Source organism: Trichoplusia ni, chromosome 12 (assembly GCF_003590095.1).
Source record: "Trichoplusia ni isolate ovarian cell line Hi5 chromosome 12, tn1, whole genome shotgun sequence".
Taxonomy (NCBI): domain Eukaryota; kingdom Metazoa; phylum Arthropoda; class Insecta; order Lepidoptera; family Noctuidae; genus Trichoplusia; species Trichoplusia ni.
In genome coordinates, this window is record NC_039489.1 from 12,834,888 (window position 1) to 12,854,532 (window position 19,645).

Below are 19,645 nucleotides of genomic sequence, written 5' to 3' on the forward strand. Positions count from 1 at the left end.
AGCGAGCTAGTTAGGAATAATTCTAAAGCTATTTTAGGATTTATCATTTAGTAAATTCAAACGTAAAACAACGTTTCATTGGAAATTATTCATGCTGATTTCATTTTCCATTAAATGACTCCTACCATAAGTGGGAGCAGTATTAATAGTAAACCGTAGCTTTCTTTTTATCGCTTAGTATCTATGAGTATAGTTAATACAGTACACAGATAGAGTCTGGTTAACGAAAGTTCTATGCAGTTGCTTCTTGTAAAATGTGATGATTTTAGGTAGGTACAGTTCAGTTAGGTTGTTAAGCAATTTTAAATATATCCTACAAAATTTAAATTAAGATTCAATAATTAACTAAAATTAATAATTGAAAACTTTATTGACCTCAATTTTTTAATTTTATAATACTTCTTTATTGTACAGAGTCACCTTACCTAAGAACGGAACCCTAATAGGTATTGAGGCACCGCTAGCGCCACCTGTCCATGTGTCTATCACTTGGCTGCATCTAATGCCTATGATTGTAACAGCTTAAATTTTCAGTTGATGTATTCCTATTGCTTTGCCTATTGTAATAGCATCTGCAATCTGCAATAGCCAAGATATTTACTTTAGAACATGAGACCATTTGGTTTCCCCAAATACTTACGTCACTTTCCATTCCTCTGTAGGGATTAAGCTAGTGTCATGTATTTAGTATCCAGTAAAGCTATCAGAGCCCTTATTTAATTTTTCTTCAGCAGCAGGTTTTAACTGGTAGCAAATATCATTCCGATTGGAGATTAAAAAGCGTTAACCCTAAAGGGATATTTATTTTATGTACTTTACAGCCTTGTTAGAAGATGTCTTTCAGACGCTAGCAGCAAGCTGGGCACGGAGAGGCATTATCGTTGGCCAAAAGATATTGTCCAACCTTCGATTTGCCGACGATGTTGTCCTCTTCTTCAGACGGCGAGTTAAATAAAATGCTTGAAGATCTTAGCAAGGCGAGTCTCGACGTTGGACTTTGAATGAACATGTCAAAGACCAAAGTAATGACTAACAGCATTCACCACAAAATATCGTTAGATGATGCGGAGATTGCTTATGTCGATGAATATCTCTACCTAGGTCAAAATTGCAAGACGCACTGAAAATGTCTGGAGAAGCTATTGGTCTATGAAAGATCTTATGAAGGGAAAACTTCCTCTATCCCTTAAAAAGAGACTCATGGACATTTGCATTCTCCCGATCCTGACGTAAGGCGCACAGACATGGTCTTTGACTTGCCAGCAGAGGTCCGCACTCGAGGTTTGCCAAAGAGGAATGGAACGGAGTCTACTTGACATTAAACTTACGGACAGAAGAAATGCCCAGATCCGTGCCACAACCAAACTTCTAGACGTGACTCATAAAGCTGCTAAGTTGAAGTGGAATTGGGCTGGTCACGTCTGTCGTATGCCAAACAACCGATGGGCAAAAATTACCACCGAATGGTCCGTGACACAAAACCGACGTCAGCGAGGCAGACCCAGACGGAGATGGCGGGATGACCTGGATTCGTTCTTACCGAACTGGTCGCTCGCGGCTCATGAGGGAGACAAGTGGAAGAAGAGTGGGGAGGCCTTTGCCCAGCAGTGGGACATTCCAGGCTAGTAATAATAAACTTATAAGGGACAATAAAGGGAGATAAAGACAAAATAAAACACCAGTAACTTTTATTAATTTATTGTGTTATAGATACGATCAATCGCCCCACTATTTGAGATTCAACAAGATAAGTACACAATTCTCGAAAGCTTTAAGTATTTCAGACGAAGAAATTTCGTTACAGTAAATATTTTTTTCCACTTACAATTACGGAAACCACTCAGCTCCTAACAAAAATATATTTTCAGTAACTTTTTAATTACTAAATACAATTTCGAACGAGGAATAACATTTTAAATGGTTCTAGATAAGATTACGTTTGATAAATAGGTACTATAATAGATATTGTTATTACAGATTGGGATAAAGAGTAAAATAAAAACCAATCCAGTAATTAAAACGTCACATGAAAGTTACCGTCTACCGAGCTAACTGCTTTCAACAGCTTCACAATAATATCTGATAGACACCTATGAAGTGCTACTTCTTAATACTGCGATATTGAATATACGACTAGGTTCATATCCTGGCCTGTCCTAGCTCATCGTGTATATCGCGAGCTGTGACACAACAAGCTTCAAGCGGCGCTAGGACAGACCATTTAATCTTAAATACAGGCTGTTACATAATTTAATGTATTGTCATAGGTATAAGAGGTAAACAGACACACAATATACTAGATTATAGACAAATATATTCTTTGCTCTATTGATAGCTGATCTACCTAATCTAGTTAAACCAAATTCTAGGACTTTTTGAACTTACATTTCCATTTCAGGATAGGCTCGAAGTGGACCCATGGGTTAAAGCAAATAAGGGATAAACAAAATAAAAACAAAAAATAATATTAATTGATTTATTTATTATTTTTCATAAATAAACTAAATTGAATATCTAAAGACAAAGCTAGTAAATAACGTAGAAGGGGTATTTACATAAAACGTAACTCATTAGGTACATTGATAAAAATAAATGAATAAAATTTACAACTTAAAATTTTTAAAGGCCGCTATGAGTACTAAAAACTAATTCAAATGTTGTGTTTTAACTAGTATTCTCCTATAAAAAGAAACTTATAGTGTTAACTAAGAGCGAATCCCACTATTTCAAAAAAGTCAGTCATAATTCACCTGACATCACAGCATCCATTGAAGAAGTACAGTATGGCCAACTGAAAACACCTATCAAATCACTGGTCCTGCCTTTCAAATATATTCAAATCATAATACTTCTATAATTACACGGATACAATATCAATCTGCCAACGCAGACGAAGATCAATATTCAACTGCACAATAACGTTTACAGAATCCAACGCGAGTGTTGCCATGAATAAAATTTACAAAAAATATTGCACAAAAATAGAAGCAATCATTTCAACTGGTGAAATAATTAACAGATTTCAAATATTGCAAATGATATCATATATCATTAATTTGGATTATCAAATTAACCTAACATTTAGCACTATCATTGCTCACTATAACACACCTACGAAGCCAGCATAAGAAACAGTATCTTGCTCAATCAGCTGCAAATTTTCAGTAACACAATTTGGTTGCAACGCGATTCGATCTCACTTTAGCAATACGATCGACCAGCAAAAAATTTAGTTAATCTTAATATGGACAGTCACTGGCCTTTAAAATGTAGAATAAGCTAACTGGAGTAACATATTATGTATAATTAGCACTGTGTACTATGCGAACACCTATTATTTACAGACATATTGAACCACACGGCTGACCTGTCCAATCATTACCTCTCGCATGTATTCTACAGTAATAATCTTGTTTATACAGCTACATATACCTTTGAATATATATTCTATAAGTAACACGGATTATAGTGCATCAATATTAACGATGTTGCCATACGAAAAATGCGCTTGTTGGTAGTTTTATTATGAACGTATTAACGACGGCAACGATTACACAATACTTTGTCCAAACGATAGATAACAGAAATATTTGAAAGGAATAAAGAATATCGTAATACTTCAAAATATAAATTGCAGTCTTGAAAAATGAAAAATTACGAAAGTGTTTTTGTAACTTATACATTTGTACAAAGTATTGCTAAGAACTGTTAAGACTATATAAAATTAGGGCGTAGACTTATATTCCAATATATTTGGCAATATCCAACTGTATTTTTATTCCGTATTTTTGTGTTGTGTACCATGAAATCTCACTGTATTTTTCGCACCAAATTCTGTTTTTTGCGCGTTAAACAAGTGTTCATAGTAAATTTAGAGTCCCGCTCACATGCCATCCAATGTTAGTGACTTGTAATTTTTGATGTAGTGTTGCATGGAATGGGCCGTTTATGTAGCAAGCACCTAGTTCATATATTCACAACAGCCACACATCTATAATATACACCCGTAACATCTAATTTTATAACAATCTAATGCAATAACCCTCTATACATAATATTCTATATGACAAATACAGTTTTTACACAAGATAATTTGAGGATATGGAAATAAGTATTTGTTTTACAAATGTATTTTATACCAAGAGCTTTGGACTTTTGGCGAAGGGTTAACATTCGTAGGTAAAACACATAGGCTTAGTATACGACTAAATATGCAAGTTATATTTTTATACACATAATATAATTAGTATATAGTTCAAGTTATAGATTAGTTTATTAGGGACACTATATGACATCTACCCGACAAAACTATGATTTTATTTTTGCATCTTAAGCTGGAAAATATTTTGAGTTTTCCACTTTTTTGACAAGAGTGAACTAAAACATATAAAAATAACTAGAATTCACTTTAATTCCAATTAAATGCTGACTATGCCAATGGTAGGAAATAAGCTAACTTAACAAGCACTTCGAAATAAATTATTACTTTTTTTTCTTTGTACAATTATGGAATGTGATGTGTATAATTTTGAAAATAAGACTTGCGCACCTTTTTCATAAGAAATTTCATCATTCATAAGTCGAATATCCAAAATAAAAAAATAATTTTATTGTAACCATAAATTGATCCATTAATTTATGAAATATTCATTTCAATGCTCATGTTTAAATTGTAGACAAAAATAAACCAAATATATTGCTCCACTAAAATGTTGTATAAAATTTATTGTGAATAAAATGAAAACATGCTAGAATTCCAATACGTACCTAAAAATCATTACTGTAATTTAATAAAGTGAATAATCATTAGAAAATAAAATAGAAATCAAAAGTTGAACATTTCATTCAATAGTTTCGCATCAAACTATTTAATACAGGTAACTCTAAAAAATAACTAGGTATTTTTTTCGACTTGCAATCCTAACCTTATGATGAACGATAATGTTTCGTTTAGTAACCGCAACAAAACAGTGCACTTAACAAATAAGTAGCGAAACTGTTTGTCAGCTTTTGATGACATGTGACCCGACTGCTTCTGATGGTCAATACTTGAGAAAAATCTTTTATGTTAGTTACTAAGCAATACACGAAAGGTCTTTGAGTGACCGACCCCTATACATTTTCATGTTAAATATATTAAATTGTAAATAGAAAAGTCTTAAAAACTAATCGTTAGTAATTTCCTTCGTACAATTGCAATAATAAATTCAAATAATTGAGCTCAACACAAAACTTACTTAATTTCAATTCCAACAAAAATCTATCACATAAAAATCGTAATCTTTCAAAAATCCTATAAAATTTTACTATTAACATAATATCGTCTCTTGGTAAAGTATGAAAATATATCAAATTTACTTCCAAGAGACGTGTTGTCTTACATAATTCTTCTCAGTACATTTGTTTGTATTTCCTAGTTACAGCGATGTTCTTAAGTATAAGAATATTGTAAGCAGTCGGGTCGTCGTGAACGTAAACCTTATGGTATGTGGGTGGTGCTTAGCTGAACTGGTTGGTGGTGGGCTGCGGCGGCACGGCGGGCCGCATCGGCTGCGCCATGCCCATCGGGACCATCGGGCCCTGCATGGACATTACCATGCCTGGCTGTTGCTGTGGACACGACACATACCCTTTACTATTCCACTCTTTGTCATTGTTTGTTGGAGTTTGAAGCTGTCACAAATCTGAAATCTTGCATGCTTCTTGCACTTTCACTTGTGATGTGAGGTCGCATTGGCTGGGATCGAACCCATATGATGCATGCTTAATAACATGGCCAGGTCACCTACTACTAACTCTAAAGTAAGTCTTCTTGTTGTGAAAGGGAAACCACGTTCCATGTGTAGTGGAACGCCTCGCTTTCATAACTATAGTCTTAGTACTAGAGCTGGTGGTAGGCTACTAAACTGTTACTCTCGCTATTTTTTACAACCGACTTCAAAAAGGAGGAGGGTCTTAATAGGAGTGTAGTTTTTTTGCTGTAGCAAAAAATCGGATTGGATGGCCCGATTTTGTTGATATTTCCTTGATTTAGCGTGAAATTGCTGTCATTTGGCCAAGTTTGGCTAAGTAGTTTATATTTGAAGTCGGTTTCGTTGTTAAAAATTATTATATTTGTATATGATAATGTTACAAGTTTCCAAACGAAGTGAAGAATACGTAGTACTTCTAGAAGAGTTTACCTTAAACAGATCGTGTACTATGTAGAGTATAGATGTTGCACTCAGGTTCAGAAGGAGAGAGAGAGAAGAAAACATTCATACGAAATAGGTCACACAGAAACACACGACATTCGAAGAAAAAGGTATGAGATGACATGAGATCACTATACATGCAAACGTTTCATACACTCACACAACTTCATACAAACGTGCAACATTATACGAAAGGATAGAAAGGGTGGGGTTGTACAATACACGGGACAATTCTTCTTAACAAGATCAAGTTGATCCCGTCTCATAAGATTTAAAATATTTTGAACGCATATGGCCGTAACGACCGAGCTTGCAAGACATTTTACACCTTATTGAGTCAAGATGTAATTTTCAAAGTTGAAACATTTAAAGCTGGAAAATGGAACCTATAAGTCGAGTAAGATAAGTTTTAAGCAGAAAACTATTGACAAATCAAGTCCTTAAACTCGCGCAACTACTCGTGTAACTACTGAAAGCAAGAAAAAAAACAAAAAAAAGGAAAAAAAACGAAAATTAGCAAACTTACCATAATATAATGCGGGGGGTGATATGCATGAGGCATAGTATGGGGCATTGTTGGGAGTGACATGCCTGGGCCCTGCAACGCAAAAAGGAAGGCATGCTACGGGAAGAAAGAACATAAAAGAACGAGCTAGCTTTATAAGCAAACAAGGTTCTAGCGTAATATGATGCGACATCTAAAGCAACAATGGCAACTTGGATTTCTGCCGTTGGTTTTAGCTTACTATGAGCTCCTAAAACCTGCCTTAGACAAGTTACGTATTTCCGAAAGCTTATTCTGATTGAATAATCCACTGACGAGTCAGAGGCACGTGAATGACGTCACTTTTCGATAAAGTTTATAATTTAGAAGTTTTTTCTATGATGATTACTCTACTCTTATGCGATGTAACTTTGGACCCAGAACTGAAGCAGCAATGGAAGCGAAATTTCGCTACGGGAAGTTTATTTAGCATTCTCACTTCCAGAGGTCAGTATTGTTTTAAGAGCTTATAGTAAGGGGCTGTACTGGACATTTAATTGTTAAGTTCACATGACTCTAGATTAAAATTGAAATAGGATTTATTCATTATCTACAAAAAAAGCTATTAAATAAAACATTTTTTGGGACAAATTAATTGTTAAATACATTTGTAAATCGAGTTATTTAATTTAGGACCGTTTAGTCAGAGTCGTGTCATCTAAACTTTACAAATCGCACCATTATTTGTGTGGCATTACTAACGACTGCATTGTAAAACTTAAAATTTAAGCACTTAACAAAATCTTAAGTTATGACTGATAAATAGTTTTGTTTTTAAAGGGTCAAGTTCAATCTGGTTTAGAGGTTATTTTCAACCTTAAAACCAATATACCATTTAAATCCTAAAAAGATAACTAAATACACATGACCCTTCACATTTTCATATCGAACATTAATAAAAATTTGTTTAAACTTCATTGAACATAACTTGATACTAAAAAAAAAGCAAAAATAAAACGTGTATTCATAAAATACGACTATATTGGTCTACGTGTGTGTGTGTAAAGCCTGTGTTCCTTACCATCGGTCTGTAGCCGGCCCCGGTGGTCGCCTGCATCGGTTGCGGGGTCCACGTCTGGCCCGGTTTGGACGCGTTCTTCGGCGAGTTCCACTGCATCGGTCTAGTATGCACCACAACGGTGTGAGTACGGACATGCGGCGTACATTGGTACGGGGAAGTGAAAGCATTGCTTAATGTCTTGTGAAGTACGGTAATGGAAAATCACTTGATAGTTCTGTAGCTATGTTGATTTATAGCAATAAAGTTAATATAGTCAAATATTAATTTAGAGGTTGTGAGCGATACACAGACTACTTAATAATGATTAAGGCATCTAATTTGGTCCGAATCAAGTTGATACCGAATGATACCAGTGTGGTTACTGGTTACCTGTTAGTTATAATTAAGAAATGCTTTCACGTAACGAGCTGCCATTTTAATTTTCAAAGGTATTTCTATTCATGCTATAAACAGTTTCAATAAGATAAAAAGGCACCTCGTTTTTATATAATAATTCAAAATAAACAAGTGCTCGAGTCATGTTGTAGTCATCAAACTAGCTAAAATCACTTGACGTCACTCGAGTTTTAAATGTTAAATTCCAGTCAAAATGTTTGTTGTTTGTATTAAAATGTTGTGCAGTGCAGTGGTTTAAAACGTCGTATTTCGTTTACGTTTTGAGCTGAGTGTTCAATTTTAAGCTTTGTATAAATCACAATAGGGTCACTTATTGTGTATTTGCATCGCAGTGTCCAAAGCTTTAAAATAAAGGACGCTTGCTTTTCAATGTAACGTAAGCATTGAATTGTGTTTAATTTGGAACGGTTCAACTTTTGACTGAAAGTTTACCAAACTACTTTTAGCACATGACAATGAGTGTAGGAATAAAAAATAATGGAGAAAATTATTTGTTTTGGACTCACTTCTGAGCGGTAGCTGTTTTGTTGATGGACAGATTGTTGGCCAGCTGAGCTAGCGACGAGTCCAGGTCACCTGTCAACACCTTGCCGGTCTGCTGCTGCGGTTGCTGACCTGTAATACACCTTAGTCAGTTGAGGTTGAGCTCATTTCTGTACGGTGTTGAATGAATAGGAAATTCACACAACTAAATGTAAATAAAATGATGTACATCTGGCTGTAAAGGAAATATTGATGCTTAATATAATTAACGACAAAGCGAACTGTGGCTTACGTAGTTATAAAGGCAGTGTTTTAAAGTCAGATTTATTAAATTGCAGTGATATGACAAAATCGCATTTTTAAATGAGAATGACCTTCACGTCTAACATGCTATTATAAAAAACCGCTGTATATCAAGACAAAGGGCGTGTTATAGCAAATACATAAAATAAAATAATAAACAACTAAACATGGCTTATTTACAACATTAATGCGACAAAAACCTGTGCAAAGAAAAACTAAATATAAAACAAAAAAAAGAACCTGTGAAGAAACAAAAATTAAAAAGCGCACACGACGATGATTACTGGCAACTCTGCAAGCTATTAAGAACAACAACGATAACGATCCATGGAGTGTATATCGAACCGGCGGCCGCCATGGGGAGCATGGGCTGTCGCGCGGGCGAGCCGAACATCATGGGCTGCGACATGGGCATGGACATGACGTCACTGAAGGGCGGCGCCGCCATGGGCTGCGGCTGCTGCGTGATGGGCGCGGCCTTGGCCGGGGAGCCGCCCAGCGACATGCGCATGACGTCCTCCAGCTCGTCGAAGGCGGACTTGGGCGCGGGCGGCGGCGGCCGCGCCGGCGACACCGACATGCCCGCGCCCGCCTCGCCCATGCCCATGAACGGGTTGGCGGCAGCTTGCGCAATAAATGTTACACTTTATATTACAGTACAAGGTAACAACAGGTTTACATAGATATCCCGTCACCAGAAATAGATTTTATTTAAGCTTTGTTGAGGTTGCCGTGTTTTTTGTTTGTTTATATAGTTTTTACTAGACTGCATAAAAAAGAAGTGTCCACTGAAAATGCACATTTATTTTATTTTCTACCAAATAAGTAGAAAACCCAAAATTCCAAAGAACACGGCAACCCCTGCACAATGACTACTAGTGAAAGCTCACCTGCCGTGTCAGTGTTATCGAAAACGTTAGAGAAGTTAGCCTCGGACACAAACGTGTTGTTCTGTTGCTGCGGCGGGAAGGCCGCGAACCCGTTGGTCGGCTGTTGTTGTTGCTGCCCCCACATCGGCGCGCCCGTCGGGGCCGGCGTCGGGGCTAAAAGTGTTGCCCACTTAATAACAATGCAGTACTACTAATGGTAGAATTTCTTTTAAAGATTGTTTACTCTGACGTTCAGATTTTTAATGTTTTTTTTTTGCAACTGATGAAATAAATTGATCTTAATACCTATTCATTTGTACCTTGCTATATGTAGGTAGTAGGTATGAAATGTTTTACAATTTGTAAGTAAATGATTGTAAAGTCGGTACCAGTTGTTTCAATTTAAAATCTCAAATAATAGTTTTCTCTGTGTCTTGTGTACTGCATCGGTATTCAGTTTGTAGTGGCGACTTATTTTCAACCTTAAGTGTGTGAACATAGAGTGTATAGTGCCAACCATCCCCGTTAAGCTAAGGGATGTGTTTATAATACAGTGTGAAGGGTATATGTATAGTGCTTTCCCATATCTTCTTATTCTACAAGCACCAGATTTATATACATATGATCTAGTGTTTGTACAGTCAGCAATGGAAGTTCAATTCGGTATTTTGTTCTATAGTATAATGAGCGACTAAAAATTATAGTCTTTCATGGCTGACTCTACCTGTTTTTATACACTTAAGTGATATAAAAGTGAGACTGTGTTCATCTTTCGTAATTAAATATTGGTCTCTATAATTCTCTATTGTTTTCACTGTCATGTGATTTAGTTCACTGCCGTTTTGAAACTGTTTGATTTGCTTTTGTTGGTTTCTCTGTGAATAGAGAACTTTTGTTTGAATAATTTTGAAAGTATAGATATTTTAGTACAGTAAGCATGTTATTTTTAGTCAGTTAACAGTTTAGTAGTTAAATCGTTTTCATTAAATAATTTATTGATATATTGTTCAGAATGATTTGTATAGCGATGTGCTTTTGTAAAAATCTTGTACTTTTTTAATGTAGCCTTTATCTTTAGAGTAAGATTTTATCTGACAATATCCTCAAGAAAATCACTCTAAAATAAAATTAACATAAAATATAAATAAATACATATTTAGTCGGACACTCCGACCGACGATGTAACTTCTTGTATCCACAACAAACAAGTGCATACAGGATATCACTACCTCTCTTTCATCCTCATTGTTTGCTCATACATCACTCTCAAACCACCTTCCACAACATACTTCAAACAATTATTCAGTATTTTCTCAGACCTCCAAGTTACATTGGCCTCCCCCATACTATAATATTTGACAAACCCCACAACATATCTTACCTCCAAACATATCAGCAAACGGGTTGCCAAGCGACAGCAGATCATCCGACGCCTTGCTGGTGGTACTGTTGGTGTCGGCGGGCGGCCCGAACAGGTCCACGATGGACTGGCTCTGGGCGGGCGCGCTCGACAGGAACGGGTTGTTGGCCGCGTTCGTGGGAGACTGCACCTTGTTCTGTGGGGGATAGGGGCGTTACTGCCGTGCGGGGGCTGGGGGAACCGACACCGTGGAAGCGAGTGTGATGGTAGGTGTGTCATGAGTTTATAGTATACCAGAAAATAATAACTGATTACGTGTGTCAATTGACATCGAAAAAATGAATGTGACAAAGTTATATATTTTGATAATTTAGTGTTTCTAATTTCGTTTATTATGTATTATGCAACAAGAATTGTTATGGAATGTCTTATACTGAACAAAATAGAGCAGAGGAGACTAGGCCGAGTAGATTTTACAGGTATTATGAACCTAGTGGTAAATATTTTTTTGCTAAGATGATTTTCAAACTCATATTCACTATGGCTGTAATGCACTGAAGGTATAGACTACTAATTGAGTATTGAGACATATAAGACATCATATGAGACAATTAAAAACATGAACCCTTTTCACAAGATAACAAAAATACATAACATAAATAAATGTGTGAAATCGTAATTTCATGAAGTGCTTGAATATAGTAGAACATATAACATAAAACCACAAATATGTCAAACGGTGAGATGTATGAATGAAAATTGTGACATCACAAACAAAAACTTTTCCCTTATAGACAAAATGCTGAAAACGAGAATTTAACTTTCTGTGTCAGATACTAAGACAATCATGATGATTATGACCCAAAATACGTATCTTGTAGGTAAAATAAATAAATACTGTAATTCTTGGTAATAGATAGTAGTACTAGTAGATTTATTAGTTAAAATTATTTTTGAAGCTAGTTCAATCTGAAAAGTTGATTAGAAAATAGAATATAATGAAAGTTGACAGTAAATAGTTCTGAATCAACTGAAGTAATGTAGGGACTCTCTATAATAGAAACTGGGATGAAATATTTTAAAGCAATAGATATCTGTACAACAGACGCTTTTTGTGACAAAATTTTACAAACTAATCTTTTGACGTCACTTCTCATGAACACGATATAATAGCAAGCTTGACCTAAACCCAGATGTAGAAACATTGCGAGTGGACGAGCTGCCCCGCGACCAAAGCATATATAACACATAACCCTCGACAAGTGGTCTTACTACGATTTCTGTAACGTCCTCTTCACCTGTCCATTCCTCGCCTTGGTATAAGCGGACCTGAAATTCAGCATTTTGGTAATGTCTAGATCCTACTCTGGCTGGATTGTTATTAAGATTGGTTTTTGAGTAGGTGAAAAACAGATCTAGTTAAATGTTTATGTGACCTTCGCTATGTAAAAGTACCTAACACCAGTTTTCAGGCTTTTGGCTTGTGTTGTCGTTGTAGCCTGGATGTTCAAGCACAAAGAAAAGATAAGATTTATAATAGGCAATTTGACTATTTTTTATTATTATTTAAAGATGGATTTTATAAAATATCGTTCCATGTTTTTGATTTTAATGATTAAATAAATAATTACGAAGATGATGAAACGTATGGAAATGGGGCTAATAACGTCACTTGAAGTGACACGAGATTTCAACTTACCGTTCCATTTTCATTTTCGGTTACGCGATAAAGGAAAAAAAATACTTATCTAATATTTTTAGAAAATCAATTTGACGGAATTTTAAGATGTTTTTGGTTTAAACACCCAATTATGAATTTCAAAAGAGGAATGATAAATTATATTTTTGCCATATGACAATTCTCGCTTAAAACGGTAATAGGTATGTATAGAAACTACACAAGCATGCTAATGACAATTAACACTACGATTAGAAATGCGTCAAACATTGAACCTTACCAAAGGTTCATCATTAATCACTTCAGACAGTTATAACTTACTTTTGGAGGGTAGTTCGGAGTTCTATTTATCATGAACTTGACTGACCAAGGCCGTTTACCCTATAAATTATTGTTAGGGTCAGCAGGATTTAAGAATACAACTTGATTTTTGCAAACTTTTGAATTATTTTATTTGGACAGTAGCGTTATTTATTTCATGCTGTTATTGTTTGCAGATTTAGCATTTATTAGAATGTGGAGAATAAAGATTTTTGCCTTATACGTTTTAATAGTTTTTTTTTTTCTATCTTTATGATAATACACATTGTAAGGTTAATGCTTGCTTGCAAGCCTTCGGCCACAGCTGCCTTTTTATCATACAGATCATCAAAGATTTCATAGCCTTTATTTTTTCAGGTACCCAAAAAACTGGCAACTGTATTACCTTTAACGTAAAATTCTTGTGATTCGCCTTGCTTCTGCAAGTTAGGGACCATTTTTCCTACCGGGACAATGAGGTTTTTCCGAAAAGGTTACCGTGGCCTCGGTACATGTTTCGGGTTTCATTTAATAAACGTTGAAATAAAAGTTTCCCATCCGAAATAATATGCTACCTCTTTTTCGATATGTTATAAATATTGTTCCCGCTTTGGGTTGAGCAAAAGAGTCTCCCCTTTGCTATTAGTTTAGTAAGATCTCAGTAGTATTTGTGTGGCTACGCCTGCGTGTACACGGTACCTTGTACTGGTTCATGGCGGCCTCCTCCTCGGCCAGCGCCTGCTGGCGCAGCGTGTCGTCGATGAAGAGCGCGGCGCTGCCGTTGGGCGGGTTGTCGAGGCGCGAGGACGCGGCCGCGTTGCCGAACGACGACGACGTCGACGACAGCGCGCCCATCACGCTCGCTACGTTCTTCTGCGCGCTGGGAGCCGACACAGATTAATGGTTAGGGAATGGAATTATAGGTAATCTCTACGAATATATAAAGCTGAAGAGTTTGTTTTTTTGTTTGAACGCGCTAATCTCAGGAACTACTGGTTCAAATTGGAAAAAACTTTGTGTTGAATAGACCTTTTATCAAGGAAGGCTATAAGCTATATCACTCTGCGACTAATACGAACAAAGATACAATGGAAAATGTGAAAAAAAAACGGGGAAAATTCTAACCACGTCGACGAAGTCGCGGGCAACAGCTAGTACGATAATATTTGGAAATCCCTTTTGCATTCCATGCAAATTTAACGCTGGAATTCTGTATTCTGCTTGAGAATCGATAAGTGACTTAATGTTATTGAGTTTAATTGATTGAAACTCGTAAAGGTTTTGTTTTTCAAATTATAATAATATCGCAAGCAAATTATTTTAAACAGAAATGTATCACGTTCGTATTATTTGATATATTTTAATATCAGTTGATGGTTTATTCAAACAGTCGATACAGGACAAATTAATTTCAAAAATTGGTACCAATGGGTCTATTTCAGAAGAATATTAAACTTCTTCCTTCAGACTTTTTACAAATTTCTCATAAAACAAAAACATATAAATGTAGTTCACCTGGCCGTCTGCGTGGGCGTGTTGGCGGCGGATCCCTTCTTCCCCTCGAGGCTGGCGAGGTGTCCCTCCAGCGCGTCCAGCAGACTGCTCGGCGCCTTCGTCAGGTCCGGGATGTCGCCCTTATCGATGCCGACATTCTCTGCTACCTGCATACACAACATAATATAATTCATTTATTCAATAATCACATCATCATCAGAGATGGTACGAAAAAATAACAGTTTAAGATCAATATGGACCCTGTTGGGCACGCAAAAATTTAGGACAAAGGAAAAGAGTAGAATAGCCATTTAGTAAAATTATTAATATATAATATATCACGTATTTTATAAGCCCGACTAGTTTTTGGACTTGGTTTTGGACAGGATCTTTCAATATGAGCCGAAGCGGGAGCGGGTGTGCGAGAAAAAAACTTAGACTTATATTATAAGAATTATGATTCCGCCTCACGAAGGACATAACATATTAAGTAATATATTATTTTCATACTGTCTATTTTGTATGCAAAACGCGTTGGTGGTGCGATTCGGTTCTAGGATTCCCCTCGATTATTTTATGTATGACGCGTAGACATTTTGTATATTTGAAAGTTCATTGAACATGTGGCCCAAAATAGGTATTATATAATAAGTATTGTATACAGTTTTTCTCGTTTAATTTTAATATAGTTCTTAATAATAAATTAGTAGTAAGTCCAGCGAAACTAGAATTTATAGTTCTTTATGATGGCCTATAACATGAATTATATTTACCCACCTAATTGCTTATCTTTTACAATACAAAGTAAAGCAAATTGTTTCAGTTGGCAGTATATAACAAATTATTCATAACACATCTAAACACCTAATAAAACTAATTTATAGAATACTTGTCAATACAGACTGGACTCATTGTTTTAGATAAGAATTTACGTTATCAATTTGGGTCTTTAGCGAAATGAAAATGTCGCATAAAATTGATTCCACATACTGAATACACAGACCTAAAATATTACAATTAGCAGCTTCATATTTTTATATATATGTCTTGTCTTGATATTCCAACAACGTTCACCTTGACTTTTATTTTTTTCATGGACGAGTAAATATTTTTTTGCGAAACTTGGCAACACATGTCGTGACGTCATAGCGTTATATTTATGGGACCGTAAATATGCCTAATACAAATTACACGGCGCTAGCTTAGATCTATCATCGTGTTTGTTTAGGTGCTTTGTTTTGTTTATAACATGTTTAATTGTTATAGAATATTGGGGTAGGCTTGTGAGTTGATCCAGAGATGTTGTTTTAGCAGCTATGATTATAATAGAAGCTGATTCTGCACATACGAAATGAAATACACTGAAGAAAAACTAGAGTTTTTAGGGACCTACTGTCACTATGATGATTGGCTGTTAATTTTTCGTCAGTCCTTATATTACACCTGAAAGCGGCAGCGAAAGCTTAAGATCTTATCTTACCTTCAAAAACTCTCCAACCCTATCCATTCTGATGAGGAATTTCTTATAGAGGTCGAGAGCTTCCCGGCAGTTCTTTTTGTTCATATCGAAGTATTTCTCCAAGAGATTAATGATGCCATCGTTGTAGCATGCGAACAATCTGTAATGTGACATTGGGAGTTAATATAAAATAGGCCGAGGTTCACAATGAAACTAGTAAGGAATAGTGTTTATAAAATGAATAAAGTGTTTCAGTATAAAACATGTTCATAAGTAGTCGGGCACTTTTGACATCTTCGCGTGGGCAAATATGTTAATAATTATAAGTGAAAACTACTAGTATGTGTGAAAAATTAAAAGCCTTTTCTAGTTTTACGCCATTGTGCCTTAAAATGTGAAGATGTGATGGATTAATAACCCTGAGCAAAGCTTTCTTATCTAAACGTTTTTATTATTTTATTTTGCCACACGTCTAGCTTTTTGATGGACCAAGACCTCCCGGTCTTAGAGTTGCCTCTTTCATGAACCACAGTTGACCAGATCACCCTACAACCTCCACCTCGATATTAGGAAGTACTAAAGCCCCTATTCCCATTCTCTATTTAAAGACAATGTGGCTCAGCCCCTCTGTCCTCTCGCAATCCTTACGCATTTTTTTTTCTCTGACCCACTGTGCCCCCCTTCTGGGCAAAGGCCTCCCCAAAATCCTTCCACGAATCTCTATTCTGGGCCGCATGGAACCAGCCTGCACTACGCAATATTTACTAAGGTGCAAAAAGCTCTATAGCTACCTAATGAGATCTCTGAAGAGCAACATGAAGCACATGTTGATGACGCCGTTGGTGAGGTCGTTGGCGGTGCAGTCGAACTCCAGCAGCGCGTCGAGCTGCGCCTGCAGCACCGGCAGCGTCTTGAGGAGCTTCTCCGCGTTCATCATGCGGAGGGAGCCTTCCTCCTTACTGGAATGGTAAGAAGAATTTGTTTAGTGGTTAATGGAAAAAATGAGATTCTCATCTTCCAAGAAAAACATTGGGAGATTTTATGTCATTAACATCTCGGAAAATGTTTTCTGAATGTGCTGACGAAAGAGTTTCTTTCAATTATACTGCAAAAGTTGACGACAAGGTTTGTCTACAATCTTGACGAAAGTTATCTCCTAAATTGTCTTTTGGATGCCTCTCTGACGGAATTCAGCAAACTACTGTATTTTACTTAACCTTGCCAGATTTATCTGTATTAAGCAATATCGGTTCTTTAAAACACATCTCTCGTTAAGTACGCCTGGTAGAAATGCAAGATCAACTACAGCAGTAGTCTGGTAATTATTACAAGTGTGGCATAAATTTATAAATACAAATGGTTACCAACTTACCCCCTCTTGACCTTGCAGAAGTCGAAGGCCACAGTCCTGTAGGACAGCGCCTTCTCATTGAGGTACTTGGCATAACGCCGGATGAACGGGGACATGTCATATCCTGGACATATAGAGCTGTATGTAACATGTTCTATAAGCAATTTGTTGTGTGAGTGTGTGCAATTGCAATACAGCCTTCATGCATGTTAGAGTCGTGTAGCCCTATTTTGTTCCTTCTTTTTCTTATATTTTTGGCAGCTGATAGATTAGCGATTATCTTAAAGTTTTGCATATCTTGCTTGTGAACAGACACGTTGTAAGTGTGTAAGAGCGCGTAATTATAAGTGCTAAAAATAGAAATTCAATTCTCAGAAACCCAAAATCTACTTAGTTATTTTTTGCCCAAAAACTCTTTTAAGACGAAAATAAGAAAATCGAATTATATTTTAAAGTGGATGCAGACATACGAAATTGTTCTGGTGATAATTTATAATCGGGGGCAACGGTCTCAAGATCCAAGTTCATAATGATTTGTTTAAGGACACTTGATATTTGAAATACTGCTATATTTCTTAATATGTCTGTGGGCTATTAACCACTTAATAATGAGTAATTTACAAGAATATACTCTGTTTAAAAATTTAGGATTAGATAGGTACACTAATATTCTAAATAGGTTTTCTCTAGGGCATTTAGTGTGCTGTGCTGACAAGCAAACAAAAACCATGCGACAATTAGTGCATGTGCGATTTAAGATGACATTCCGTTGCTAGGGTAGAACAATTATAAATAAGGTAGATCGAAAGTGGGAGGCAAGACTCAGTACTAGTTTGAGATAAAATTTCATAAGTTTTGTAATACAATCTACTTGCGATAAAGATACAAATGGAGATATAATAGTTACTAAATACAACCGGTATTAGCGCCTTGCCAAGGCCTCATTTATACAAAACAGAATTGTCACTAAGTTTACCTTTAAGTAATATCAAGAATGTCACCCCGTACTTTATGTACTTGTGTTCTAGACTATCTGTTGTCTACGACCTACACATGAATGGGTTGATTCAACTATTAATAGTGTCAATAAAATAGCTATTAGCTGTGAATTAATTACAAAGTGATTTGTGTGTATCGCCATTTTTATTGCTCAATATGTTTACATTTTTTAATTAATGAAGTGATTATGATAAATATCCAGCAATAAAAACGAGCTTATCGGTAAAGTGTAACAACACGAAAATGATTCGACATTACACAGTGCAAAAACATTTACAAAAAGCGTGAACTTTACCTATTGTTATAAGATTCAAATCTATTTCTAAACACAAAATTAAAGAAATTGCAAAAAAAACTTTGATTTATCTAACCCAACTCGTCAGTATCGTGTTTTCTTGTGATACCATATCCGAGAAAAGAAATTGCAAGAACATACATGCCTATGGACAAAAAAAACAACATGACTGTGATCAGACATCCAATGTCATCTATTTATTTAGACAAGGGAGACCCTTGCATAAATAAACATTAATATTTCTATACTAAGGTGCTGCGTACAAGCTTAAAACCTCAAGCAGCTGTGAAGTGCAAATAAACAAAACAAAACGAAAATTGCACCCAATCCAAGCGTGTACCAGCTACGACTGGTGTACAGACGAACAGACAAACATAGGCGCCATTTTATAATAAACTCACCGATCCGGGCACCGGCCGCGCCTTTCCAAGCATTAGGGAAAATTAAATTCAGTTAGACATAGTTTTGGAAAGATATCGTTGAGAATTTAACGTAAATTACTCCTTACTGTGTTCGGAAACCAGAAACAGAAATAGTGCACAAACAGAAAGATTTTAAACTTTCCTGAGTTGTAATTTTGTGTCATACGGCAAGTGCAGACTGCATTAAGTGCTAGATACAGTACACAATGTAACAAACAATATTTAAGATATATTGTACAAGGCAGCAGTGATATATCCTGTGTCTTAAAGTATAAACATCACGATGCTATATAGTACAGAATAACAACACATCCAAAAACAAGTCTCGTCACTACAGTCTTATAGGTAAATATGTGTAACTAACCATAAAACTCCACTAGTATCGTCGAAATGACAAATACAGGCATAGTAAATAATTAATCCAGCTGGTTTCCTAACACATTCATTCCGCATTTTATTAATAGGCGGTCAACATAT

At 35.9% G+C, this 19,645-nt stretch overlaps 1 protein-coding gene across 5 annotated transcripts in view; it reads right to left on the minus strand.

Moving 5' to 3' along the window:
* Positions 1-4,694: 4,694 nt before the first annotated feature.
* The window catches only part of LOC113499322 (phosphatidylinositol-binding clathrin assembly protein LAP), a 43,025-nt gene continuing 28,074 nt past the window's right edge, over positions 4,695-19,645 (minus strand). Inside the window, exons 4-16 of one of the 5 annotated variants that reach the window (XM_026879746.1) lie at positions 19,148-19,168; positions 17,474-17,576; positions 16,893-17,060; positions 16,123-16,261; positions 14,664-14,809; positions 13,848-14,028; positions 13,170-13,229; positions 11,192-11,366; positions 9,832-9,984; positions 8,662-8,770; positions 7,760-7,859; positions 6,721-6,792; positions 4,695-5,610 (exon numbers count right to left, since the gene is read on the minus strand). In XM_026879746.1, the coding sequence (XP_026735547.1) occupies positions 5,500-5,610; positions 6,721-6,792; positions 7,760-7,859; positions 8,662-8,770; positions 9,832-9,984; positions 11,192-11,366; positions 13,170-13,229; positions 13,848-14,028; positions 14,664-14,809; positions 16,123-16,261; positions 16,893-17,060; positions 17,474-17,576; positions 19,148-19,168 (1,538 nt within the window). In that variant the 3' untranslated portion in view covers positions 4,695-5,499. Of the gene's footprint in view, positions 5,611-6,720; positions 6,793-7,759; positions 7,860-8,661; positions 8,771-9,831; positions 9,985-11,191; positions 11,367-12,442; positions 12,500-13,169; positions 13,230-13,847; positions 14,029-14,663; positions 14,810-16,122; positions 16,262-16,892; positions 17,061-17,473; positions 17,577-19,147; positions 19,169-19,645 lie in introns of all 5 variants that reach the window. The other 4 variants (XM_026879747.1, XM_026879749.1, XM_026879750.1 and 1 more) reach the window with 4 other exon arrangements.